The sequence below is a fragment of the Periophthalmus magnuspinnatus genome, chromosome 20 (genome assembly GCF_009829125.3).
Source record: "Periophthalmus magnuspinnatus isolate fPerMag1 chromosome 20, fPerMag1.2.pri, whole genome shotgun sequence".
Lineage (NCBI taxonomy): Eukaryota > Metazoa > Chordata > Actinopteri > Gobiiformes > Gobiidae > Periophthalmus > Periophthalmus magnuspinnatus.
Genome location: NC_047145.1, coordinates 7,521,234 through 7,549,196, shown reverse-complemented (window position 1 = coordinate 7,549,196; position 27,963 = coordinate 7,521,234). Strand labels below are relative to the sequence as shown.

General features: G+C 39.8%; 1 protein-coding gene across 9 annotated transcripts in view; it reads right to left on the bottom strand.

The window, feature by feature from the left end:
• svila (supervillin a) overlaps positions 1-27,963 on the bottom strand; it is a 70,528-nt gene that overhangs the window by 13,161 nt on the left and 29,404 nt on the right. For 3 of the 9 annotated variants that reach the window (XM_055229950.1, XM_055229949.1, XM_055229943.1), the window contains 20 exons: positions 27,113-27,454; positions 24,027-24,306; positions 23,252-23,335; positions 21,665-22,258; positions 20,387-20,421; positions 18,442-18,503; positions 16,545-16,681; positions 16,025-16,120; positions 14,763-15,114; positions 14,080-14,142; positions 11,474-11,828; positions 10,804-10,957; positions 9,752-9,872; positions 6,303-6,401; positions 5,555-5,611; positions 4,566-4,725; positions 2,850-2,933; positions 1,895-1,981; positions 1,162-1,333; positions 566-738 (listed from right to left, as the gene is read on the bottom strand). In XM_055229950.1, coding sequence (XP_055085925.1) covers positions 566-738; positions 1,162-1,333; positions 1,895-1,981; positions 2,850-2,933; positions 4,566-4,725; positions 5,555-5,611; positions 6,303-6,401; positions 9,752-9,872; positions 10,804-10,957; positions 11,474-11,828; positions 14,080-14,142; positions 14,763-15,114; positions 16,025-16,120; positions 16,545-16,681; positions 18,442-18,503; positions 20,387-20,421; positions 21,665-22,258; positions 23,252-23,335; positions 24,027-24,306; positions 27,113-27,454 — 3,507 coding nt within the window. The remainder of the gene's footprint in view (positions 1-565; positions 739-1,161; positions 1,334-1,894; positions 1,982-2,849; positions 2,934-4,565; positions 4,726-5,554; positions 5,612-6,302; positions 6,402-9,751; positions 9,873-10,803; positions 10,958-11,473; positions 11,829-14,079; positions 14,143-14,762; positions 15,115-16,024; positions 16,121-16,544; positions 16,682-18,441; positions 18,504-20,386; positions 20,422-21,664; positions 22,259-23,251; positions 23,336-24,026; positions 24,307-27,112; positions 27,455-27,963) is intronic. The other 6 variants (XM_055229946.1, XM_055229944.1, XM_055229945.1 and 3 more) reach the window with 6 other exon arrangements.

The window sequence follows — 27,963 nt, the reverse complement described above, 5'->3', positions numbered from 1 at the left end:
CATCTGTGGACACACAGGACATGTTTATGGAGTTTAAAATTTAAGTCGTAAATGAGGTTCTTTCAATCCTTTTTATATTTGACCTATTTACAAAGACAGTCAAACAAGGGAGGCAGAATGGGTAATTAATTCATGTTGGAAATGTTCATTATTCTTGCCAATAAAAACATTAGCCAATGTTTCCACACTTATCATAATCATTAGTCATAATAAAGAATGAAAGAATGTGCCACATTAGTCATAATGAAGACTTTAATCAAACTATCACTATCTGAATGGTCTAAATTGTAGTTATTTAGGCAATATCAATTCCTCTGCAGAGAATTACATGTTCCCTGTGTTTCAATTCAAAAGCGGCTAACCCTGCAGTTTAGAGCTCAACATGTTCTGAACTGCTAGACTGACTGAAGAATCTTATAACGCATCCAGCAGCATTAAAATTTAACAAGACTGAAATCTGAACAGCATAACGTTTGGCTTGTTAACAGATTCTTTCAAAAAGCATTCCCAAATCTAAAATTTCCAGTACTAGTTGCCAAAATTGTCATTCAATATTTTAACCCACTCTTCTCCTCCTTGATCCTCTTGCTCTCCAACAGCCCCACATTGAGTCTAGACTCTGTGTACTCATGGCGGAGGTCCTCTCTAGAGGCCAGGGTCTTCAGAGGGTTCCTGGACGCCTGAACGTTCCTGGCTGGACGCACTGACCGCTTGTGTTGCACCATCTCTGAGGTCAACCTGAAACAAAAACACAGGATCTCAGGATTTGTAAAGATGTAATCAAGTGAAATGTCATGTTTTAAAATACAGTTCTAATGTCTTGGTTCAATATTTTAAGATCATAAATGGCCATCAAAAATTACAACAAATTTAAGCATTTGCCATGTTCAAACTATTCAAAACTCTTCCAATGAGCTCAAAAATAAGGGAAAGCTTATGATATTTAAGAACCACCAATAAATTCTAAATTTGAAATAGACCCAAAAACAAACACTAAACAAAATACATAAGTGCATTTTTGTGCTAAAATGAAATAAATTGCTTGAACAAATTATACACATAACTTGATAGGCTTTATATTAATATCACAAAGAAACACTTGTATGCCCTGTACGCTAGTTATACCAGGGTCGACAGGTGGGAAAGGTGGACAGGGCGTACTTGGGCTGCTGCGGGCCAAAGATGGCATCAAAGTCTTGCTCCAGCTCCATGTGGTTGGCCTGGGGCAGCTCCTCCATGTGCCGGTAGAACTTTGAGAAGGTCTCATCCTCCAAACTCATCACCTCTTTGACTTTGAGCTGTGTCACTGTGATGGTGCCCTCCACTCCAGCCACTGAACAACAAAAAACATAACTGTATATAAGCGTTTGGGTTGAAATATGAGACAAACAATGCTATAATTCTAACTTGCATAGCTTGCGTTCACATTATAACACAACATTCTAAAATCCCTATAGTTTAGGACTGACTTGGAGACAGGTCACCATAATGCAGTGGAATTTGCTGTTTAACTGTCAGATTGCAGATTTGTTGACCCAGTTTATAGCTGATATCTCTAATTACCAAGGATACCCCCATGAAACAACTGACAGAATGCTCAGTCTTAACATAAATAAACTTTCTTTTCAAACTCTAACTTGGGCTAAACTGACATAATGAAAATAGTGTCAAGCCAACAACTAGAATAACTGACACAAATTTGGTAAACAACAAATTGGGCAATGATAAACTCCAAAGATGTGATTGTCAGCTTAAATTACTTTAAGACATAAAATTAAAATGTGTGACATGTTTGTGTAGCGAATCCCAAACAAATAATCATAAGGTCTCCATCTATTTTGACATTGTAAAATTCTAGCCCGTAAACACAGCAGATAAAGGGAGCAGGCCAGACCTTTGTTGTTGAGCTTTCCCAGGAAATTCTCCAGCTTGTCCAACTTCTCGTCTGTCTCCAGGTGCAGGTCTGGGGCGGCCTTGATCTCTGTCCATAGAAAAACACACACTGCTTTCTACAAGGCTCCGTTAAAAGAAAAAAAATGTGTGTTTTAAACGTGCACTATGTAAGTTTTCAGTCAAGGGGTCTGAACACTTGCTTGGATCCATGTTTTTTTGTTTTGCTTTGCCTGGAATGTTCCACAGTATGCCATTAAACTTATCTTGCATTTGTTCAGTTACAAGTAGGGTAACTGAACCATAACAGTCAGCAACTGTGAGGTTCCATTACACTAAGGGAGCTAAGGAACTATGAGAACTAGGCAGGGGAAAACTTTGCACCTGTCACGATACTGCAACGTAATGCCACAATAAGAACCAATGTAAACTATTCAGTATTAACTAAATACATCAAGATGCAGATGGACTCTGAACAGTTTCATCCAAGGTGGGTTTAACACATTTACAACACCAAAAAAATAAGAGAAACCACCTGCAGTGTCTGTTGTTTCTTCCTCATCTTTAAAAGACAAACAGAAGACATTTGCACACTTAAAAATATTATTCAATTATAACATATGCATATATCATTATTTTAAGTTTTTATGGTGGAAAAATGGCTATATGACCATTTTCACCCTGTCAAGTATGATCCAGAGTCAGTCATTTTTGGTAAGTAGAGTGGTGGGCGGGGAATAAATGGGTCAATGAACATGCATGAAAATCCAACTGGGTAAGCTAATAATGAGGGAATGCTGTTTAAACATGATTAAAATCCAATGCAAATAAGCGTAGATAAACAAAAGCACATTATACCACCTTTGTACTCAGGGCTGGACTATTGGATGCAGTATTTTTAGTTGCCCTTAGAGTTCTGCTTAAAGTGATGTTTATGGTGAGATGTGAAGAATCCTCACCTTCCTGTGGTTTGGAGATGGCCACACAGTTGTTCTTGGGCTTGGAAGAAACTGCAGACTGGAGAGCAGTGGGAGACGCCAGGCCTGCACACACAACACAGGAGCTATAGTGTAATTGTACAGAAGAAATCTATAAATAACAAAAACAGCTAATTCTTGCATACAAAAAAGCCATTTGCAGTAGGAAAAGCACAATATACTGGTGCCAACATCTGTATAACATCTCTGTGATCTTTATTTTGTCACATTGGATTTGTTTTGATATAGAAAAAAATCTTATCATATCACCAAAATTCTCTCCAAGCAAGGCAATATAACCCAACATTTTAACATCACGTATAAGAGAAAATAAAATGTATATATATATATATATATATATATATATATATATATATATATATATATATATATATATATATATATATATAAAGAAAATAATTGAGAATATAAATGGATAAATTACTTAATGATGGCATCTATAATATTTGTACTAACTTTGTTTAAGGATATTTAAGTGATAGTTGTAAATTCTGCTTCTACTCCTCACAATTTCTCCATCATCTTTAGTGTCTTTAGCCTCTGCAGAGCCTCCGCAGTAAAAGTTAATGCATCTCTAGGTGGTAATTTTCACAATTAAGTGTGATGGCTTTGATAGCCCTAATGCTGCTGTGTTGTTCAGGATTAAGAGATCAGATTTAAACTACAGGGTGAGACTCAATAGTGACAGGATATTTTGTTGTTTATACATAACAAAACATAATAGAGCTGGAAATCCGACCAGATTAGATATGATGCACAATACATGGCTCACGTCATATCAGAATATCAACACATGGTGCAATTATCAATACATTCAAATGATACTCTCTGGCATATCACTGTTTTAAACACATAATTTACAATGGTATTTCTTTGTTAAACCTGCACATTTTGTTTATGAAATACACCTAGTTCAAAACAGAACAAGCTCCTTTTTAGTAACATATGCATTGCTAGTATTTCCTAGCAAAAAGTGGTGTCACAATCACAATGTACCAAGCTCATGGTGACATATTGATACAGCATCTAGTGATATTGATATATTCTATCAACTAATTAATTACCAACCACTTATTATGAATCAGAATATACAGATTTTTTTGGCATGCGCACAGTACAAAAACAGAACACTTGCAGCGGGTTCTTAACAATTGCAGCATTTAAAGCAGCCTGTATACTGCCTTTTATGTGAACGGACAATCAGACAAGGCAGTGTCCACAGCAATCTGGCCAGAACTGAAGAAGCAGCTTGGATGAGCAGTGAAACGTCTTCATTCAAAAAACATTTTGTCCAGGTGACAGAATTACATTTTTCTTTTACTATGGATCATACCTGGACAACTGAGGGATTAAGTAGACAGGAAAGGCTTATGTTTGAAAAGAGTCAGAAAGTTAGCAGTATTACTGCTTGCTTTACTTGGTCACAAGTCTGGTTTCCTGGTTATGCTATGTGGTTACATTCTGTACTCATTCACTTGAAATATGCAGCTGTGCGTTGCTGTGAGAGAGCAGAGAGCCAAAGACAGGTTATGTGTGAACAGACCAGACCTGGTAATGTTCTGGGGCTTGTATGTGTGTGAATGTGGGTCCCTGCTCAATGTTCTGGCATTTGTACCCGGCAATTTACTGAGAACTATGTATGATGAAAAGGGAGGATCATTTAGATTGCCCTCTGACCTTTCTTGACCATGCGCGCGGCCACGGTGAACTGCGTGGAATCGTTGGCTGCTCCATGGCCTGTGCTCTTCCAGGCCTCCTCCTGGGCACAGATCAGCTGTTTCCTCTCCTGGATGGACATCTCTACGGGCTGGCTGTCCGGGTCCACCTCTGCCACACGCTAATGAACAAACAGGATTATGGTGAATTTGATGGAATAGCTACATTAAATCTATCCCGGAAAAGGGTTATTTTAACTGAAAAATAGTTGATGAATTCTAACACTTAGACCCTGGAGCACTTCAGCACCTCTGTAGTGCTCTGAGGACCTGAACCCTCATTAATTTTAGTGCTTTGGAATAGTTGTGGCTTCTGCACCACAGCTGGCATTTACAATGCCTATTTAAAATGCCCACAATGTCTATTTACAAGGCCAAACAATAAAAATGCACTATGGAGCTTTATTGCTGGAGAATCTGCCCCCTGCTTGTCTACATGGGGAGGTCATTAATATTTCACAGTAGGACATTAAATGTATCTATATTTATGGGCCAAGTTACAGGTCAGATCTGTGGAGAGGCAACCCTGCTTATAATAAGAATTGCTTGTATTTTTGAGCAATAAAAACACGTCTAATAAAATAAATGCAAGCGAGATTTTAATGCCAGGCTCTGGAACATTCTAAGCAAAGTAATAACACCTCCATGGAGCCAAGAAGGTGGTGGACCTTTTAAATCCTCTGAAAATATGGTACATACAAAGTGAAACAAGTAAACCATAAAATGTCACAACATGTGGGTAATGTTGTATTTTTGCAGATTTTGGCATATCAAAAGCGTTATAAAAAGCAGGAGAAAAAAAAGGAATAATGCAGCCTTACACCCAAAATAAATCATGTCATGACCAGTGGAGAATGGACTGGACATAGTGTAGTGGACTTGGAGAACACAATGTGATGGACTGTGGACATTAGACTTTGCTCAGGGGACTTAATGGACACATGTGGTCACCTTGCGTCTCCAGGGGTGTGGGTCCTCCGCCTGGACAGCTCTGGCACAGGGGACGTCCTACACCATGAGATGAGAGAGGGACAGGTGAGGATGGACACATGAGAGGATGGACACATGAGAGGTAAAAGGTAAAGGCCATGCTGTGAGCAGAGATGATTTTGAGCTTTTAGACCTCATGCCAAGATAAAGAAAGAAGGTAATTTTCATACAAAAACTCAATGCTATTAGTGTAAAAGGAGCATGTTTTATCTTCATTGTTGCATGGTTATCTGTATCCAGTGAATTCCTTGGTATCAAAATCAAGGTTGAAATTTCAGTATTGTGACAACACTTATATATAATAATCATGATTTGGCTCATAATTTAGATCACAATTATTTGAAACGTTTACTTCTGTGCTGTTAACATTAACCTATAAAGAATATATAGGCCTAATATTTACTAGTAATGGTTTTCATTTTTGTTTTCAAAGCCATTGTAGATTGTAGTAGTGGCTTTGTTCCAGGTTTTACAGGGTAGAGCGAGACCACATACCATCCTGAACAGAAGGCAATTACAGTTTCGATCATAACATTTAGTTATTTAATAGAATAATAACTGATCTCGTAATTATATATTTGATTAATTGCACAGCCCCATGATCCCAATCAAATAACCAGATGGTATCTTCAGCTTTATGCATAAGACAGAGAAAGTGAGTGAGGGAGAAAAGGAAGGGGGAGGGTGATGAAGACGAGCAGCACACTACCTGTATGAGATGGTCAGAAGAGGAGAGGACAGGAGGCTCAGAGGACAGAGCAGAGACAGGATCCTGGACAGTAGACGCACACACAATGGACTCATGAGTCTGATGGGGAAATTACATACACTTAGACATTGATTTTTGAAGCCTATCAAGGACATGGACTAAAACACATTAAACACTACAAGAAAAAGGTCCCTATTAGTGAGTGTAAACAGACTGTGGACCCCACATGACAAGGTAGACATGCCCTCTTTGACTACGACCTATCACATGTACCCATATACACACGCTAATGAATATAGGATGCAACAGTATTTAATGCCACTAGAGGGAACTGAAATTTGTGCCATCATAATCTTAACAAAATATAGGAAACCACGGGAGAAAACTTTTCTGGTAGGGAGTGATGGCATAAAATACAAACGAAAACCAACACCTTTTTCCCAATGAAGTTTTTGGATAAGGATTCATACAGCAATAGATACTGAAATAAGTAATGTTCTGAAACTGGTACCAAAAATCAGGTACTGTTCATATACTGATACTTGGAAAAATAACTCTTAAAAAGGTACCCAGCCCTATACGCGACCCTGGCATGAGTTCTGCAACCAAACCCAAGAATATGGATCTCCAAACCAGTGTGACCTAGTGTGACCCAGTGTGACCCAGTGTGACCCAGCACAACGATCCCCACACAAAAGTGACTACACCCAAGGCACCAAACACAGCTGTGCCCATACCATACAAACACTGGGGTTTTCGCCATGGTTACTGGAGCTTACCCTCTGCTGGACACAGACAGACGGGGACTCCATCACTATAGGAGTATCATCCTCCTACACCACACACACACGCCTCTCAGTTTTAACATATTTCAAACATACACTCCTGATCAAAATTGTAAGACCAGTTGAAAAATTGCTAGAACTCACATTTTGCAGTGACGGATCCTAAGAAGGTTCTAAGTAGTACTTCAAATGCAATAATATTCAAATGCATTAAACTGAAACAGACCGTTCATCAGCTGATCAAAAGTTTAAGACCACAGCCTTTAAAAACCCAAATCTTCACACAAATGTGGATTCAGTGTCATTTTCTGTCAGATAACCATACTGTCACGACCCCCTGATCGCAAAGGCAAAAAAGCTTTCTTTCTTTGAACGTGGTCGGATTGTTGAGCTGCATCAGCAAGGCCTCTCGCAGAGTGCCATTGCTGCTGGGGTTGGATGCAGTAAGACAGTCATTTTAAACTTCTTAAAAGATCCTGAGGGTTGTGGGGAAAAAAGTCAAGTGGTAGACCTAAAAAAATTTCACCGTCCCTGAGCTGGAGAATCTGATTGGCTGCCTGTCAAGACACGGAACGACCCTCGGCACCAGTGACAAGCTTAATTTGGGCCAACTGCAGTCCCATAACCATTAAATGGCATCGGTGAAAGAAGGGTTCTAAGACAACTTGTCTCCTTTAATGGTACAAAATTGCCTGTTTGGAGTTTGCACGAGAGGACCAAACATGGGACATTAAAAGGTGCAAGAAAGTTTTCTTCTCTGATGAAAAAAAAAGTAACCTTGATGGTCCTGATGGCTTCCAACGGCATGACAAGGAGATCCCACCCGAGATATTTTCTATACGGCACAGTGGAGGAGGCGCCATCATTATCTGGGGGGCTTTTTGCTTCAATGGAACTTCAGGTTGTGCAGACGTGTCAAACAGCAGCTGGCTCTGTGAAGATTGTTGCAGGGGGCATCCCTCATGACTGAAGGCCATCGTCTGTGTTGTAATGACTGGGTTTTTCTACAGGACAACGCTGCAGTTCAGAATGCCCGCCTCGCAAAGGACTTCTTGCAGAGAAATAATATCACTCTTCTGAACCATCCTGCGTGTTCCCCTGATCCAAATCCAACTGAGAACATTTGGGGTTGGATGGCAAGGGAAGATTACAAAAATGGACACCAGTTCCAGACAGTGGATGCCCTCCATGAAGCCATCTTCATCACTTAGAGCAACATTCCGACGAGCCTCCTGGAAACATTAGCATCAAGCATGCCGAAACAAATTTTTGAGGTGATTAACAAGAATGGTGCAGCTACTCATTATAGAGTCCTTTCATTTTTATTTCCATTTTGGGGGTTTTTCGAGTTTTTTTGAGATGTGGTCTTAAACTTTTGATCAACTGTTGAACAGCCTCTTTCAGTTTAATGGCTGTTTGCAATAAATTGCTTACTGAAAACTTGTTCTTGTCGCAATCCAATTTCTTCTTTTTGTATTTTGAAGAACTACTTAGAACCTTCTTAAGATCCAACAGTACAAAATATAAATTCTTGCAACTTTTTAACTGGTCTTAAAATTTTGATCCAGAGTGTAAAATAGATAAGATTTAATAGTCTCAGGTTGTCATGGTGAAGTCCAAACCATGAATTATGTAACAAGCTCAGTCACTGTTATATAATCGAGTCAATCCTCTGATTGATTAGCTCCAGACCACAGCCCAGGCCAGAGGGAAAAAGTGCACAAATTAACACATTTTCAGGAGCCTGTGATCAATATGAGCGTTCATGGTTCTGTTAAGCCGTTTAATTTTCAACAAAAACTGAATAACGAACTGAAAAATTGGTGGCTAATACTACCTAGCGTGGGAGGGACTTGTTTAATCAGCTTTAATTAGCTCACCTGTTGTAGCTCCAAGTAAGTAAGTTCTTTCTGGTCAAATTGTGTTGAACTAAAGCTCCACAGTATCAATGTTTTGGATCATGCCATTGTATTTCAGTAAGAGTATTGTTACTTCAAAACAATATCACTCGCATTGGAGTACAATTTTTGGCTACTCTACCCACCACTTTAAGTTGCAATGTCAGCTGAAACCTAGTCTAAAAGTCTGACCAACTTGGCACAGTGCGGATCATATGTAGGAATGTGAAGCAAATGGATTAACAGCTGTAGCAGTAGTAGAACGCTCCAATCTAAACCCACTGAGCAGCTCGGTCCAAGAGGACAGTAGTCGTCTACAGCCCTAATGGTGGAAGGAGTAAAGATAAAGAAATTCTTGGTTGACCAAATACATGTCCTCACAAGACTACCTTCACGAGGCTTCATATATATATATATATATATAAAAAAAAAAAAGTACTAGGAAACAATGTATTTATATAAAGACAGATTAAACTTATGAATTATGAGTTCCACTTTGGGGAGGCATGACCTGACTTTGGATCTGTGTGGAATGGCTGTACAGCTCTTAGTTTGTAGCGCTGCTGCGATATCCCTCTGTGCTCTTTGCACTTGGAGGATCGTAAGATTTAAAATCTCATACGATTCTCCTCCTATCTGTAGTGTGGGCTTTTTGTTGCACATTTAAAACTGGTTTAAGACTCCTGTAGTGTGTGTCAGGCTTAAGACTCCATCAACTGATTAATCGACTAAATGACTAAAGGCCTACAGCAGAACAAACGGGTACCTTGTTTGTGCGCTCTCTGTCCAACAGCCGAGCGTCATCCCCGGCAACCTGCGCCACTTCCTGTTTCCTGTGGATCCTGCTTCTCCAGTCCTCCTCGCCACTCCTCTTCAGCAGAGCCACCCTAATCGATGGAAAAGATGTAAATGTTATACTATGTAAACTATGTACTGCTTATAATCACACAATCTTTTTGTCCATGAATTTAATGTGTCTTGCCCCAGTACAGATATATTGTATAAGTAGTTCATGAGGTCAATATAAGTCAGCTGTGTACTGTCTGCATCAATTAGAAAGCATTTTATTGTCCAATAATTAAGTGTTTAGTTAGCATGCTTGTTGTTGTTTCAGACCAGAATGGAGGTTTGCCATTATAGTAATGCTGAGTATTTTTTTCTTAATCAATAAAAACATAAAAGTACTTGCTTAGTTAATAAAGGCACCACTTTTAAAACATTTGAGGTAACGTACTTGAACCACGAGCCAGAAACATCAAATATCCATACTGTGATCAATGTATGACATAACTAAACTGTAGAGTTCAGTCATGTGACAGGGCTTTTCCTGTTACACAATTGATTTAGCTGCATAAGGAATCAATAGTGGAAAGGCACACGTTGGGAATACCAGGGGCCAGAGTGGAACACCATTGTCATTGTGTTCTTAGGCAAAATACTTGACCCACATTGCCTTGTATGAGTATTGTGGTGATGGGAGGGGCCAATGGTGCAGAGTGGCAGCCTCGCTTCTGTGAGTCTCCCCCAGCGCAGCTGTGGCTGCAATGGTAGCTTACCACCACTGGGTGTGGAGTGAACGAATAATGCACTGTATAACATGTCCAAAAAACACTGTATAAATCCAAAGCAGTACTATTATTCATTAAATTCCATGTTACTGAACATGATACTGGATTCAAAGTTGGTGTCTACCCTCTGGTCACATGTCTTTTTCACCACATCCCTCTACTACTTTGAAGATCTAAAACTTCGGCAGAGAGGCAGTAGAGTTGGTTCAGTTTTTCTATAAGATGGTAAAACATGATAATGAACTCTGACCTCTCTTTGATGGACATGTGCTGGGCAGTCATCATGGCACTGAGCTCAGCTCCTCCCTCAGGCTGTACCACACCATCTACTTCAGAGCACTGCCCCTGTCTGTGTGGAGGTGGGACTGTCTTTGTGAGCTGCTGACTGGAAGGCTCAAACAGGCCTGAAACACAAACAAATGTTTATAGCAAATCAATGATACATTTAGCCTCTATCTTTGAGGTTTTATTATTAAAGGAGGCATTCTGCTTCTTCTCTGGAATTTAGTATTAAACTAATACATATGTCCATTAACTTCCTGTTTCTAACAACCAGCATCCTCCAATTAGAGATTGAACAATAGGTATTTTTCATGGCCGATCCCAATTTTGTTTAGAATCCAGGGGCGATAAGCACTTTTGATTATTTCCCCTAAATTTAATGATTTGAATTTACTTTTACTACAAACTGGAGAGGGCAGTCTAGTCACATTTTGTGCAGTACATTAGTCTTCAAAAGTGCTCAAATAAAGCTTAGCTGATGCACTAAAAAGTGCTAAATAGAAATTTAGATATTAGCATCAGTTCATGTCAGAAGTGCCATAAATCAGTTATGCTTGAAGCCAAAAGCATAGTTAGTTCATAGTAAGTATTCTACATTAGTGATGAACATGCAGCCTGTGTAGAGCTGTGGTCCTTACCTCCACAGTGCCTGTCCTGTCCCAGCTGCCTCTCCTGTGTCCTGATTGCCTCTCTCTCTGCTATCTTTGTGAGTGGCTCCTCCTCCTGCCCCCACCTCTCCATCCCACTGCTCGGCGGGTGCTGAAGTCGGGGCTGGGGCAGGCCTGGCTGTTGCTCCCCTTCCTCTAGTGAGCTCAGCCTCCTCTTCCCCGCACACACCTCAGGCTCCTGCTGGGCAAGCAAGGGCAGGTCTCTGGGATCTGGAGGCTTCTGTGAGGATGGGCCCTTAGTGCTGGTGTGGATGTCCACGGCCCGTGATCTACCCGGAGAGGAAGAGGAGCAGGGCAGCTGACCCATGGAGTGTCCTGTCTGGAGCTGAGGAAAGAGAGGAGTAGAATGAAAAGTGGGGAGGGAGAAGGGTGGTGGGAGGTGGAAACAGGTATTATTGGTGGAGCTGAAGACAAGGAGAGAGATAGGAACAGAATGAGAGGTGGTGAGAGCGAGAGAAGAGTAGAGCAAGGAGTGGTGATGAGGAGAGGGGGAGAGAGAGGGGGGCAGAGCAAAAGGTGGAGAGAGGGGGGTAGAGTGAGAGAGAGGAGAAGAATGGCAGGTGGGGAAGAAAGAGGAGGGAGAGAGAGAGAGAGAGAGAAAGACAGGTGGGGAGAGAGGAGCAGAGAAAGGGGTGGAGCTGAGAAGATGTGGAGAGAGGGAGGGTGGGAGTCATGCCGACCCATCAATGCTGACTCACTATTCTATGGACATCTATGAGCCAAAAAAGACCATCTTAAATGGGTTGAAAATTGATTTAATTAGGTAGAATTTAAATTAAATTGAGTACATTTTGATTTGTCTAGAAATTAGACTTGCCAATGGAACAGGTCAGGTGCCATTTGCAATGAGGGTAAAAACCTTTTAATGCTTGAAATGAAACTAAATCTACTTATTCTACTTGGCAAGTGAAGAGTCAAAATCTACTCAAATCAAAATACAAATCCCAATTAAAACAATTTTAACTTGTTTAAGATAATTCATCACAGAAGCCATGCCAGCTACTGCTAACACAGTATGTTTCTCTGTCTCAGCACAGGTCTCACAACACAGTCTGGTCTGAAAACTCACAACACATGGCATGCTGCTCAAAACATCTAAGCCAAGACATTTGTGTGTGCAGTTTTTTAGTCCAACTGATTAAATCCAGTCAGTATGCTTTTGTATTTATAAAATTGATCACCTAGAAAAATTCTTTAGTTCCTTGCTGAAAAGTCAGATGTAGTTTAGAGTACAATATCCAGTCAAGTTCTCCACTCACTGCCACAGAAACTTGTGTGACCCAATGACCATTTGGATGATTCAGAGGAGTCATGGGAGAAAGTCATGTGGTCAGATGAGACCAAAATAGAACTTTTTGGTCTTAATTCCACTCGCCATGTTTGGAGGAAGAAGAATGATGAGTACCATCCAAAGAACACCATCCCTACTGTGAGGCATGGGGGTGGAAACATCATGCTTTGGGGGTGTTTTTCTGCACATGGGACAGGACAACTGCACTGTATTAGGAGAGAATGACCAGGGCCGTGAATTGCGAGATTTTAGGGAACAACCTCCTTCCCTCAGAGCATTGAAGATGGGTCATGGCTGGGTCTTCCAACATGACAATGACCCGAAGCACACAGCCAGGATAACCAAGAAGTGGCTCCGTGAGAAGCATATCAAGGTTCTGGAGTGGCCTAGCCAGTCTCCAGACCTAAACCTAATAGAAAATCTTTGGAGGGAGCTCAAACTCCGTGTTTCTCAGTGACAGCCCAGAAAATGACTGCTCTAGAGAAGATCTGTGTGGAGGAGTGGCCCAAAATCCCTCCTGCAGTGTGTGCAAAACTGGTGAAAAACTAAAGGAAACGTTTGACCTCTGTAATTGCAAACAAAGGTTACTCTACCAAATATTAACATTGATTTTCTCAGGTGCTCAAATACTTATTTGCAGCAGTAACATACAAATAAATGATTTAAAAAAAAACATACAATGTGATTTCCAGATTTTTTTTTTTTTTAGATTATGTCTCTCACAGTGGACATGCACCTAAGATGAAAATTTCAGCCCCCTCCATGATTTCTAAGTGGAAGAACTTGCAAAATCACAGGGTGTTCAAATACTTCACTCACTGTAGCCCTTTGGAGTAACAACACAAATGACAACAAAAATTAAGTTGTGCACTTGTAATGTTTAAATTTTCTAGTAAAGACCATACACGCCACCTGCTTGTCTCTATGGAGTTACTGTTTGGCCTATAATTGTCTACAACAATATGGCATAAAACATGTATAACTTTTATATTAAAGTGCTTCGAGTACCTTGCAGGTAGAAAATGCTCTTCACAGATCTGACTGGTAACTTAACCTTTTTGGAGGTAGACATGTTTAACACCATATTGTGGAACATCTCACACAAAGCAACAATATCTCTATGGAGGTTAAGCAGGTTTTGGATCCTCAACCAGAAAAGTCGCACAGTGCAGCTTTAAAGCCTTCTGCCTGCATGACAAACCATGATGGCCCATGCTGTAGCACACACAGGACAAAAGCAGCCCTGTGCAGAACAAAGGAATCAGAGGAGCCAGAGAAGCCTTACATGGAGATGTTCTACAGGACTGTCACACAAGTCCAGCTCCTCCAACTCAGAACCCGACGAGTCCTGAAGACACAAACCACGTGAACCTATCTGATGGTGGTCTGAGGGCCTGTTTCATTATATATGAAGATCAAGTTAGTTTAGTTAGTTTGAACCTTGCAGCAGGATTGTCAAAAAAATATATATAAAAGAAAAAAATTATACTGAAACTAGTATCATTAGTACTAGATGCATATTTGAAGTATTTATTCTATTAATAAAATAAAATAAAATTAGAATAATTGTTACTTTTTAAGGTTAGGCTCATAGGAGGATTACCTACATCGTATCAACCTATTGAATATTACAATAATATTATATTGAATTTTGTGTGTTGAAAATTACAATCTGTAATTAAAGAGCTTATCATTATGGTATCAAAAGCTAACTGTAAGGAGGGTTTTGAATAGTGCCTGGGGTGATGGACGACATCTAAAATCTCTTCAGGCATGTTTTTGATGAGGGAACACTATTATCACATTTTGCATAATACCCCTTTTTAAATTTGATAACACTACCTTGGGGCCAAAAACACCACCTATTGGTACAAAGCATCAGTAAAGAGAAAAAAAAGATTTGGTAACTAATTTAGTAAATACTGTTTTTTGTGCCTTCCTACCTACACTTCAGACTGGCTCTATTACCTGCTGCATGTCCCCCAGAGTGATGGGCTGTGTCTGGTAGCGTGCGTTGGCCCTGCGGTTGCGGGTGTCCCCCCTAATCCTGGTGACCCGGCTGGGGGGCTGGGCCAGGCTGTTGAACAAGGCCATCTTTGCAGCCAGGCTCAGGGTGCTTCGGTCAGGCTCCTCCTGGACCTCCTGCCCCTCCTCCTTCGCCTGGCTCTGGGTTGAGGACTGGCTCTTTGACTGGGCTGGTGGCTGGACATGTGGCTCTCTCTCCACAGGGGTTTCTTGTCTGGGGCCCGGAGCTGCCTGTGCCTCAATCATCTGTGGGGCCTCTCTGACCAGAGTACCACTCTGGGAAGCGGCCTGCAGGCTGAGGAAGGAGAAGGGAGGAAGAGTAAGGAAGAGTGAGGGACAAAAGGAGAGGGGGAGAAAAGGACAGTGATAGGATTGGAGTGAGGACTGAAGTGATTCTGGGGCTCAACAGTGACCACCTACCCCCGGTTCCAGAGGTTAATTTCTTATAAATCTTTCCCATAGACTTTCTAAAAAAATGTGTATTAAAATTTTGAAGCTGAGGGATAATCATCTACATGGTAACTAATGGCCAAAAGACATAAATTTATTTAAAATCTTAATAAACTTAATAAAACTAGCATTTGTGGACTAAAAACAACTATGTTATGGATATTAGTCACCACGTAGCTGTTGCCTTTGAACTCATATTTGCATTTTTCAAAAAGTCTATGTGAAAAATGAATGGAAAGGAAATTTACTTCCAGAACTGGAGCAGGCGTCATTGTTGAGCTCCATAAGCATCCATCATTAGTTATTTGTAGACGTTATTGACCCCTACTTAAAGCAGTCACCATGTTGAGCCAGGACCTTGGTTAGGAGTATCTAGCTCGAGGATTAGTCTGCAGTGTATTGTAACACTTCAGAGGAAACCCAAACAGACACAGAAAGAACATGCAAACACTGAAGGCCCCATGCAGACCACAAAGTGCTCACTCCTCAACTACCTTTCCACCTACAGCAATAGACTATTACGGTAACTAAAAGATTACCATTTGTTACCATCTCCATCACAAAACAGAGGCCACAATGACCGATAGCCAACCTAAGTTCTCACAGGCAAATCCCACACATGCGACTCAGAGTTTAGAGTTATGCTTCACATCTTGATGACAAGTTGACAAACCAGCACACAGTGATTGAGTAGATTTCATTAGAAGACACTGGTGTTAGTTCCATTCTACCGAGCCTGTCTATCCGTGCTGTACCTGTGCTGAGGAAGAGAGCTGAAGGCTACAGAGGGACTGAAGGGGTGGGGCATGGTTGTGACAGCGCCCCCTGGCTGTACCACATCAGACGGCACACTACAGGAGGATGAACATTGGAGCGGGGAGGTCAGGGTTCAGCATTTCACATATCACTGTGACTGACTTTTTTTTAGATCTGAAACTTTCACTACAGCTGGTCAGATTCTGTACACACTAGTATTATCTTCCTCAATTTCTAGGTTTATTGCCACCAACTGTCTTTATAGATTCTTTTTAACATTTTACATATTCATATTCCTTCCCATTACAGATTTCCCTTAACCCTAAGAATTACTAATAAACTAAAAAAAAAAAAAAAAAAAAAAAGGTTTAAAGGGTCTGGAAAAAAATACGTCCATCGACTTTGTCTTGAGTGACTGCTCTCAGTACTTTCAGTATGACAGACAAGCCAAAAGCAACAATATTTGAACAACACACAACGTTTTGACACGATACATGTACAGTGTGTGTAGAGCCTCACGTGGCAGCGATGACCACCTCCTCTGTGGTGACTGGCTGTGTCCTGGAGCGTTCCTGGCCTCTCCTCAGTCTGCGCTCCAAAGCAGCATTCCGGGCGCGAGGTGTAGGAATCCCCCCATCTATGCTCTTCTCAAGCTCCTGCATAAAACAGGGAAATCATACAAACATGATTGAGTAACACAAGTATAACAGTAATTCATTATAGAACATTTTGCTTCAGTTTAGAGTGACAATTACAGAACCCATTCAGAGGCATTAACAGTTGAGAAAGGCTAAAAATAACAAACTGAGGAATTCCCATCAAAAAAACTTGTGATAGTAAAATTTTGATGCCGTGATAATTGATTTAGCGGAATCTAAAATCCTAAGTCACATTTTAGATAGGAAATTGAATCTCCAGTGAAGTGAAGTGAAGTGGCAAGTGAATTTAATAACTGGTAATCCAATCCAATCCAATCCACTTTATTTATATAGCACATTTCATAAACAAATTGTTTCCAAAGTGCTGCACAGAGACAAAGTGACATAAAAAAAAAATAAAATCAATAAAACAATAAATAAAAGAAAAGAAAAACACAGAGGACCACACAACTCACGCGGTGTTAAAAGCCAGAGAATAAAAGTGGGTCTTAAGACGAGACTTAAAACACTCTACAGTGGGAGTTGTTTGAACGTGGGGGGGCAGGGCGTTCCACAGTTTAGGTCCAACCACAGAAAAGGCCCTGTCCCCTCTGGTTTTAAGTGTGGTTTTAGGGACCACGAGCTGGAGCTGGCCCTCAGACCTCAGAGCGCGCACCGGGGTGTAAATTTTGATGAGGTCCGAGATGTAATCTGGGGCCAGACCATTCAAAGCTTTAAAAACAAACAATAAAATCTTAAAATCAACTCTAAAATTAACAGGAAGCCAGTGCAAAGACGCAAGAATTGGTGTGATATGATCGTGTTTTTTGGTTCCTGTTAAAAGTAAATCCATTAGATCAGCATTTCTCTGTGGTACGTAACTTCAGTGGCTTTATCTGCCAATGGGGTCGTAACAATCCATAGCTCTGGAGCTGCATGTGGCTCTTTCATCCTTATACTAGGCTCTGTGTGCCTTGGGAAAATAAATTATAAGTATTTAATTGAAGTGTATTTTTTGTATTAGTTCTTTTTTAACTGTAGTTCTAAGTTGGAAGATTATTGTGATCTTGTAATATTAAAAGAAAATTATATTTTATTATTTTTTGTTGCTCATAAGCGTTACACTTGCGGAGGCCGGTATACCCATCCCCGACACCTACAAAAACATGGAGAAATATGCATTTGGAGTCCTGTCGATCTTCAGATCCACATACATGTGAGCCTCCATTTTCCATCATGAACTATGTTAAAAACAAACATCGCTCACGCCTCACAGACGACAGCTTACAGTCCTGTGTAAAGATGAAAGTGACTTCGTACAGCCTCAACTGACACAGATGCTGTGTGCAGAAGTTCAGGAGCAGAAGTCCCATTAACCAGGTAAAATAAATATTTCTGCAGATATTTTGCAAATACTATAGTTGTTTATACAAAGCGTAAAGGTAAGAAAAATATATATACACTGTTATGTTCATTTTATGTCAAAAAGTATTTGCAGCTCCCAGTGTTTTCATTTTCGTGGAAACTGGTTCCAAATGGCTCTTTGGATGTTAAAGGTTGCCAACCCCGGGCATATACATGATTTTAGGAGCTTTAGCTAACACATGGTGTTGCACCCCTTTAGTTGACTAATCGATGCACAGGGCATGTTTTTAGTTGACCAAGAATTTCTTTAGGAGACTACAGCCTAATGTTTTCAATAATAATTTGTTAAATCTCACCGTTTCTGTTACTTGATAATGATTCATAACTGTGGAGGAGGCAGAGGCAGTACTTACCTTGAACAGAGAGCGTTTGGCTGCTACACTCAGCTTGGCTCTCTCATCCAGCTTCTCATCAGCTGCAGACACCACAGGGACAGCAAGAGAATAAACACACATTCAAAATGATATATACACTACAGATAGAACAAGACAAGAAGGCATCTGTTTCATTTTATGTTCTTTAAGACTGAGCCAGGTGCATTTTTGGTTATCAGCCAATGCAATATAACATACTGAAACAAATCTATTACTTTTGTATATTTGAATTTTTTTTGTTTCTTTGTAAAACACCATACTCATTTCCCCTTGCCTTTGTGTCATTTTGATTTCAACAATAAATCAATAACAAAATGGAGATGAAAATATTAATAAAATATTACTAATTAAACTAGGGATGGTATATCGGTTATCGTGACAGCACATTTAGCCAGTATTTGGCACTGATATTTTTTCTACACTATCCCATTCTCTGTGTGCCCAGGGGTCAGTCCCACTTTGTCCTCAGTGCATCAGATCTGTATATATTAAAAAACAGTTGTGGAATATCACACGTTTCATTCCTTGCAGTGTTTTTATAGAACAGAGTCACATTGAAGGGACAGGGATTATTATGAAATGTAATCACTTTCATGTGTGAATTAAACAGCAGGACTTAATATAGCTCTTTACAGTGGTATGCCAAGTCTTTGTGTGCCCTCAACAGTCACACTCTGAGTTGCTATGCTGACCGTCACTGCTGGAGCCAAGTCCAAATCAGCAGACTCTCTAAATTCACAGACGGAGGCATTACAGACCTTGTAAGAAATTGATAGATCTTTTTCCGCATTCAAAATAAGATCTCTTAAATTTTCTTTAAAATAATGAATAGCAATTTTTTTCTGAAAAACACTGAGCTTAGATTAGCTTTGTGGTTTATATTTCAATAGTATGATTCCATTCACATTATAAACCTGGCCAGAAACATTACAAATTGAGAGAAATATGAACTTTAAACTAATGCAAGAATACCATGTATTTCTGAACATGTGTGTAGAGGTCTAAACTTCAGGGTTACCAGCTTTTAAACAGACTAAAACAGGATATGGTGGTAATGTTGTTTGTGACTTAAAGGAACTGTATAGATTTTGATTTAAACTTCATAAACTTGACCCATCTATGCACCCATATATAAGTTAGACATGTTCAAATACAGCTTTTCCTGATAACAATAGTAATGATGTTTCAGTGTAGTTAGCTCCTCCCTTCAGATAGATATAAGACAGTGTCCACCAGCAATCTGACCAGAACTAAAGAATTAGATGAGCAGCCAAACGTCTTCATTCCTACAACGATTTGTCCAGTTGGCAGATTTAAATTTTGTCTTTTGCAATTGTAATGATAATTCTTAATTACAGAAACAATGGACATGATGGCCAAAGTTCATGTTATAATTTTTCCAGTTGAATGAGCCTCGCATGAGTCTCATTTGGGTTACCAGTTTCAATGTTGAAATACAGGTAGATTTAGGTTTAAATCTAAAAAGGACTTTGATCTGAAATGTCACTCCCCAAACCCCAGCAGCTGCAGCCAATCATTAATCAGTTCTAGTGCAGCCTCTGCAGGTCAGTGAGTGAATTCTGGAGGTTCTGGGCTTTCACATGAGGCATGGCCTGTCTATATACTGAGAATGAGGAAAAACTTGTATGTGTCCTCCATCTGCAGGATAGGGCAACAGAAGTCCACGGTTTTTATACTTGCTCATGATTATTATGATTGTTGTACTGTTAATATTATTACTCAACTTAAAACTGTAAGCTACTTACAATTCCTTTAATATTTTGTTCTTCAATTACATCAACTTCCAATGGCAAAATTAGATGTTATGCCCAGACAGTATATTACTCACTAATTAAATATTTTTTCATGGTTTCATGAAAAAAGACTGAAAAGGTATAGCCTGTAGTATCTCTGTAGAGCTTACCTTCCGAAGAATCGAAGTCCAAGCTAACACAGGACCTGAAGAAGCAGAAGATACGATTAGAAAAGTCCAAAATGTGAGTGTGCAGCTTGGACATGGTGAAAGGTTAGTCAGACGTATGTCAGACGTACAGTGGCGCGAGGCGTTTATGGTTTGCTGGTAATGTGAGCGTTAGAATGTTCCGGAGCACTGAGCGGAGTATTAGACAGCATTAAGAAAGGTTTCACACACAAACAAAGGCCAATTCATGCATTAAGTATGATCACATGACAGAGGAGCCCTAGACCAATCAGAGTCTGGCAGCTCTGTGAGGGGTGCCCGTGGTAATGCGGTTAAATCAGGCAAAGTCAGAGGAAACTGATGCTAACATGCTGTCTTTGGAGAGCACCTGAACATTCTTTAAATATGTCATGACAAAATCACAAGCACTTTTAAAGGGCCCATATTACACCATTTTCTGATGTTATAATCTTATTTGAATAAAACACAACTCTCAACAACAGCACATATGACAGGTTAAACTACTAATTTTACAAAAAAATCATTATATTTGAGATTTTACTAAAAAATGTTTTCCAGTTTAGTTTAAAAAAAAAATAAAAATTTTGGTAAAGTTTATAATTTTACTTCCTATTTGAACATGGGCCGCAGATGAGACAAATGTAGAGGTAATTCCATAACTGTTACCTAGAAAACAAAGTGTAAACAAGGGCCAAAACAATAAAAAATAATGACATTTATATTGTCAAATGAATGTTTACACAGGCAGAAAAATGTCTGCATTTTATATGGAATTTTTGGTGTTGATGTAAGTAGAGGTATTACCCCTATTTTTAAATTTGGTGCGTACTTAAAAGGGGTTCTTGTTTGAATGAATGGACCAGAAAATTCTACAGCAAAGTGTAAAAATATCACTTATTTTTTCTGTCATTTTAAATAGTTTTATTTTGACGTTTTTATGAATATTCCAAGTTGGCAAATCTCACTATGTTAATCAATTTTTCTATACATCTCCCACCTCTAGATGACATCATGTAAGCAAACTAAATGAACTTTTCACAGCAGCCAAAGCATTATAAAGATTTATGCAAGAGGAACATGCAGTCTACGGTCTAAGCACACATGTATCGTGCCGCCTCTGGAGCTTCACACAGCCTCTTACACCGTTCAGTTAGTGCAGAAGTGAGTTAAGCTCAACACTGAATGCTTCTTAGGATTAGTGGCTATTGGGGACTTTGTGTTAGAATCCACACACTGTTTGCTAATGGCAGCAGGACATACATGGGTGCTCTGTGGGTGCTTGGGGGGGTAGTGGCACTTTCCATGTAGGAGTGTCTCAGCTGGGATACTGACACCCATGGGTCCTGGGGGAGGTCTGTGATGTTCGGGGTGCCCTGGTCTCTGTGGAGGGTGTGCTTTGATAAAGTTACTTCTTTTCCTCTTGATAAATGGGAAGATCTGTGCTCATGCCTGGGTCTTTCTTCAATCTCTCCGCTCCGGTACCTGGGTCCCAACTGCTCTTCAATGTGTCCTCTTTTAGGCTCGTCGTTGCTCTTCTCGTGGTGGAAAACCTCAGATGGCAGTACAGCCTTTCTGCTCCTTAGAAGGCCCTGTGTCTGCACCTCCCCACCCATGTCTGGACCCTCCTCCTGGGGTGCAGCTCCGAAGGTGGGCCCGGAGGACATGGAGAGGTAGGTGGGATAGGAGGTGCAGAGGTCTGGGGCAGATGGAGGGGGTAGGACAGTGCCATGCTGAGGGTGGGGGCGGGTGGAGGTGTGGGCCGCTCTCCAGGGCACTGGGGGCTCAGACTTTGGGCCCAGATCAGGATTCCTCTTGCGGCCCTCTTCCCGGGCCAGCCTCTCTCTAGTGCGGATTCTTCGGGAGACAAAGCATCAGCATTTAACAGTGCTGTCATCATGATAAATCCCTGACATTTAATACTAGCTAGACAGAAATAATGCAATAAAATACCAAGATATCCTATGTATATGGTGTTATTTCTGCTTGTACTGTATTATTTACCCTTAATTTTCATGTGAAGCACTTTGGTCAGCTGAAAGTGTTTAAATGTGCTATATAAATATGCATCTATTGCGTACTAACAGCCAACATGTAAACATATGGCCAATGCACCCCCATAGCCCTCCCAGAGTTGGCTGGTGCCCCCCAAGCCCTCCTGGTACCGCCCCTGCAAACTTCTAAGATGCCATGCACTGATTCTCAGCCACAATAAGAAAAAAAAAAACATTTTACCAGAACTCTAGGCTTTGAAACTTTTTAAATTCTCCAAATATCAGAAAAAACCCAAAAACAATCAGACCCATGGGTATTGATTCAAATGAGATCTAAATTATACATATCACCCCGCTATATATCAACATTGCTGAACTAATTGTATTTTCCTAGCCCTATAGTAATGCATTATTTCCACCTCCAACAAAAAACACAAGTAGACCTGTATGAACATTGCCTGGTTGGCCAGCAAAACACACACACTTTATACAATAGTTTACAAAGAGGGTCTGAAAGCATATCCTTAACCTGATTACTGATGAGCTTGATTGACAGGCGGATCTGTCACTTTTGGTTACTGCCAGATTCACAGCACAAGTGAAGTTAGTCTGAAAACCCCTCCAGCCTAATGCAACACAAGGACAAAGCAGGATTCCAAACCGGGACAGGGGCTCACCAAGGAAGTCAGGGGTATGAGCTCTAAACTTCAGTTATGAGCCAAGGAGAAGATGAGGAATTAGAAGGGTTGATTTGATGATTTGGGAATGACAGATGGAAGCATCAAGGACTGAATGGAGGGACATGGGGAAGGACATGGCAGTGATGGGGCAGCCTGAGAGGAGGGGTAGGGGGTACCTCGATGGCCAGTTGATGGGGGAGTGGGTGTCGCCCTCAGCGTCTGTCTGCAGCAGCCAATCAGAGCTCGATTTGCACCCTGCACTGTGATGTGAAGATCCAATGGGAGACATGATTGAGCCTGGGCTAGTCCATCTTCTGAAAGCAATGCTAACCTTCTACTCGTTGGCTACCAGTTATTAAATGGACAGTGCATCCTGTCATAGGTGGGTAGTATTCAGTAATTCAAATAAATTTCTTATAAAACTGTACTTACAGTAGATTTAGGCCACAATACTTACTATACTAATACTATACTTGAGTGATATATATTTGACAGTTTAACAGTACTCTAACTAGTCAAGAGTAATTAAAACTTTTACACAAGTAACTGTGATTTAGTTTTTCTCATGTTTAGTCTTTGTAGTCTATCTAGATTTTGTGCATACTTCCGTACCTTTGTACTTTACTACTACTTGAGTCATTATTTTGAAGAAATTGTACTCTTTCCTTGAGTACAATTTATGGCCAATCTACCCACCTTGTCGTAACAGTGAGCGTTTCAACTTAGCAAGGACCTCTCTCGCCATGCCATAAAAAAAAAAAAAACTAGAAAAATCTCATCCCTATGGAAAAGCACTGTATTCACAGAAAAAAACCCTGAGTGATTACAAAAGTGTTGCATGTCATTTTTTTTTTTCGTGAAGGCAATGCTCATGAGTGAGTTCCCCAATGGTTAAAAAAATAAAATCCTCTATAAGAACAGTATGAAAACTGTAGAACCAGCCATGCTCACCCCTGCCTGCTGAGGATGCTGTGGGCCTGCTGCTCGATGAACAGGTCCCCTGGGGAGGCTGCACGTTTGGGGGAGGGCAGAGAGGGTTGGCTGGTGAGGTGGGGGGAGCCGAGGGCCACGCTGCTCTGGTTGGGCTCAGCAGGGGGCGCTCTGCCAGAGGAGAGAGCTGTCACTTCCATGTACGCTGAGGTCGGCTCTGTAGGGACGGTGCGGCGCTGGTTCTCCAAGTTCAGCAGTCTCTCCCGCTCAGAGAAGGAGTCCACTCGGGTCAGTGTGGGCTCTGGACAGGAGAGAGAAGGACCAGCCCTGTCACGATAATTACTATATCGACAATACATGATTTCATATACACTACCAGCCAAAGGTTTGGACACACTTTTTTAAAATTTTCATTACTATTTACATTGTAGATTCTCACTGAACGCATCAAAACGATCAATCAACACTTGCAGAATTTAGTAAACAAAAAAATCAAATATATGATGCAAAACCAGTTTTGAGTTATTTTTAGATGTTTTCTGTGTGTTTTTGGAAAAAAAATGAATGAGAAGTTGTGTCCAAACTTTTGACCAGTAGTGTATATATTTTCTTAAGCTCAATAAATATTGCGTGTACCATTTCTTTGCAGTAAGAGGGATTTTTTTGTACTATTAAGCTTTTTGGTAACATTTGAGCTTTACTTTGTCAAATAATAAACATCTATACAGTATTTAACTGTGCTTTTTATATATTGTTGGCATGCTTTTTTAAAATACGGTTCATTTCAAAATAAATTTCTGGGATTATCTTGCTTTAGAGTCATGTCAGTGGCACCAAGTAGTTTAAATATATATGGTACTTCAAAATCTGTTATGACAGGCTTAAGAGAGACAGATGACATGTAAGCATAACGCGTATAATTCTCTAAACATTTTTTTTTGTCTTTATTGAATCTAAATACCGGTACATAAAATAAATGGTCCATGCCTCTGTGGTAGGGTTGGGCGATTAATTTGAAATTTTAGTACATGAAAACATTATTCTGATACTAAGAAATAGAGTTTAGATTATTAAAACAAAACAAAAAAACACTATTTAGACAATAGAAGGTGATTTTCAACATTAAATTGGAGTACTTTTAGATTACCATGTGGCCTTATATCTGTTCTTCCTCAGTCCTCAGTTGTCAGTCATACTAGTCTATGTGGACTTATACTTGTTCTGATACAGCTCAACATCAGGAAGCTATTCAAGAAAGGTTTTTTATCTGTCCTGTCAATGTGACTTTTTTAGTATCGATACTTGCTCAAATGAGTATCTAGTTTCAACACTAGTTTTAGTAAGGATTAATATCTGATTTTCAATACTTTTAACAACCATATGGACAATAAGGCAAAGAAAACTGATCAATCTTGATTTATCACTAAATGTTCTTTTTAAAAACAAAACAAAAATGGCTTTCCGTATTCATTTCATGAACATAAGGAAGACAGACTTTTAATCTGTGTAATTCCTTCCTCTGAAATCTAAGAAAAAGCATGTGGTTTGAAGCAGAGGATTGGCTGTGGATCTCTCAAGCCAAATACCCATTAAAATAATTAACAATTACACTTGACTGAATCTTGATTACAATTTGACTAATTGCCCAGCCCTACTCTGTGTGACTGCAGCAAGATTTTGGTTCACTTTGTCTGCAGTAAGTAGGGAGTGTTCAGTGCATATCTGGAGTACCTCAGTGCTACCCTTTGTCATTGGTGATATTTTTATTGACTGAGGTTTGCAGCAGAGTAGGTTTTTTTAAATGGATACCCAGATAATCATTATGTAAACTCGTATTATTTAGTGTTATACTAGAATTTCAATTGAACATGTATCAATAGAGTAGTAGGTCAAAATTGGACCATTCCTGAATTGTTTTAAATGGGTCTTGTACAATATCAGAACTGGTACAAGATCATATAATATGCTTAAATAAACTATTTTATTTCATTGTGATATAGTTGCAGTGATGGGCAAGAATACTTTAAAAATGTATTTAGTCATAGAATACCGAATTAAAATGTCCCATGTAATGGAATATGTTACAAAATACAATCAGAGTACTAGATTCTGAATACTTATAACGCAGGTCAACGTGAACGTATTCTATTATATAGTAAATAAAACATTACATATTATTACAAAAAGCTTTTATTTTGTTGCATTTTTTGTTATGCATTTATTTATGCTCAATTAGAGAAGAAAAAAAATTGTATGTATGTATGTATGTAAAATGTACTTATTGCAAGAGCGGCATTTTAATTTTTTCTCACCAATACCATGCAGTTCAAAGTCAAAATTATGTGATTAAGTACTGGCATGTATTCCTTTTAGTTTAGGATAGTAACTATATTTGGAATAGCACCAAATGTAACTGTACAAGAATACATTTAAAATTAGTATAAGGAACAGGCATTTTCAGTATATGCATTTAGTTACTTCCCAACACTGGTATCGTGGCCTGATCAAAATGGTCAGACTTTGCTGTACTGTCACGATTCTAAAATTGTTTACCGACTGTGGTGAAAGGCAGCGCCTCTAAATCTAAGGCCAATATTGTGATTTTACTGGTAAGACGACACCCAGCACTTAGTTTGGGCATGCACACATGCACAGGCTAAATTAGACACAGTGAGTCGGTTACAGCCGTTAATCTGGATTCAAAATGTTTTATTATGTCAACTTGACATTTAATAGTGGTTATAGTAGAGCTGAACGATTTGGGAAAAATATCCAAGTATGATTTTTCTGACAAGCACTTAGATTTGTGATTTTATGTTTTAATGTTAGGATTCCGCTCGAAGTTCACATTTTAAATACGTCCAGATCAATTGAAAAAAACACTGAAAGATGAACTGAAAGTGATACAAGAATCACATTTCAGGATGTTTGTATGGATAAACTACAGGGTTAGCAGTTTAGCAGGAGATCATGTTGTTTCTGGAAGAAATTATGATAAGAAAAATTGCAACCTTTGCGATTTGCCAATTGTGTCCATTCAAATTGAGATTGTGATTAATCTTGCAGCCCTAGGTTATGGTAAAATGTGTTCATCTGGACATCTTTACCTGGAACAGTGTTTCTGATTGCGGGAGCGGTGCTTCCTTCTTTGGGGCTGGTGGGGGCAGGGTTGCTGGTTCTATCCTGCTCTCTTCGGGGCCGGCTGTAGCGTGAAGTGTAGTCCCTGTCCGGGTCCTGGTCCAGGGAGATGCCATAGCGTTCGGCTAGCTGTCTCCTCCGCTCCGCCTTGTACCGAGCAATGCGCTGGGCCTTCGACTCCAGCTCAGGCCCAGTCGTGCTGGAGGGAGTGTAAAGGGGGGGCTGTGGGGTGGACTGAGGCTTGGCTTGGGACTGTTCGCACACCTGTTCTGGGGTCTGGAAGACTTCATTACTGTACTGCTGTGAGGTCACTGTCACATAAACAAAGTTAAGGTCAAATGAGATTAGAATCCACAGTTGGATCAAATTCCAATTTTTCCATTTATATCACATGAACTTCACATTGATTCAGAATGTTTTATGTTATAAAGGCTCTTCAAATACAGTTGAAACCTGAAGTTTAGACTCAACTTTTCCTGTTTTAGGTCAACAAGGATTACCAAAATTATTTCTATTTGCTAAATGCCAGAATAATGAAACAAGGATTTTTAAAGACAATTTTTCATTGCTTTCTTCAAAGTCAGAAGTAAGATTACTATGCCTTTAAAACAATTTGGGAAAACTCAGATGATGATGTCATGTGTCTTTTGATAGGTATTATTGGCAAAATTTGAGTTAGAGACATAGAGACCTGTGGATGTATTTGAAGGCATATCTGAAACCCATTGCTTCTTGGTGCAACATCATAGGAAAGCCAAACGAAATCAGCTCAGATATCAGGAAAAGAACGTATTTTGGTCCAAAATGTGCATATCAGCCC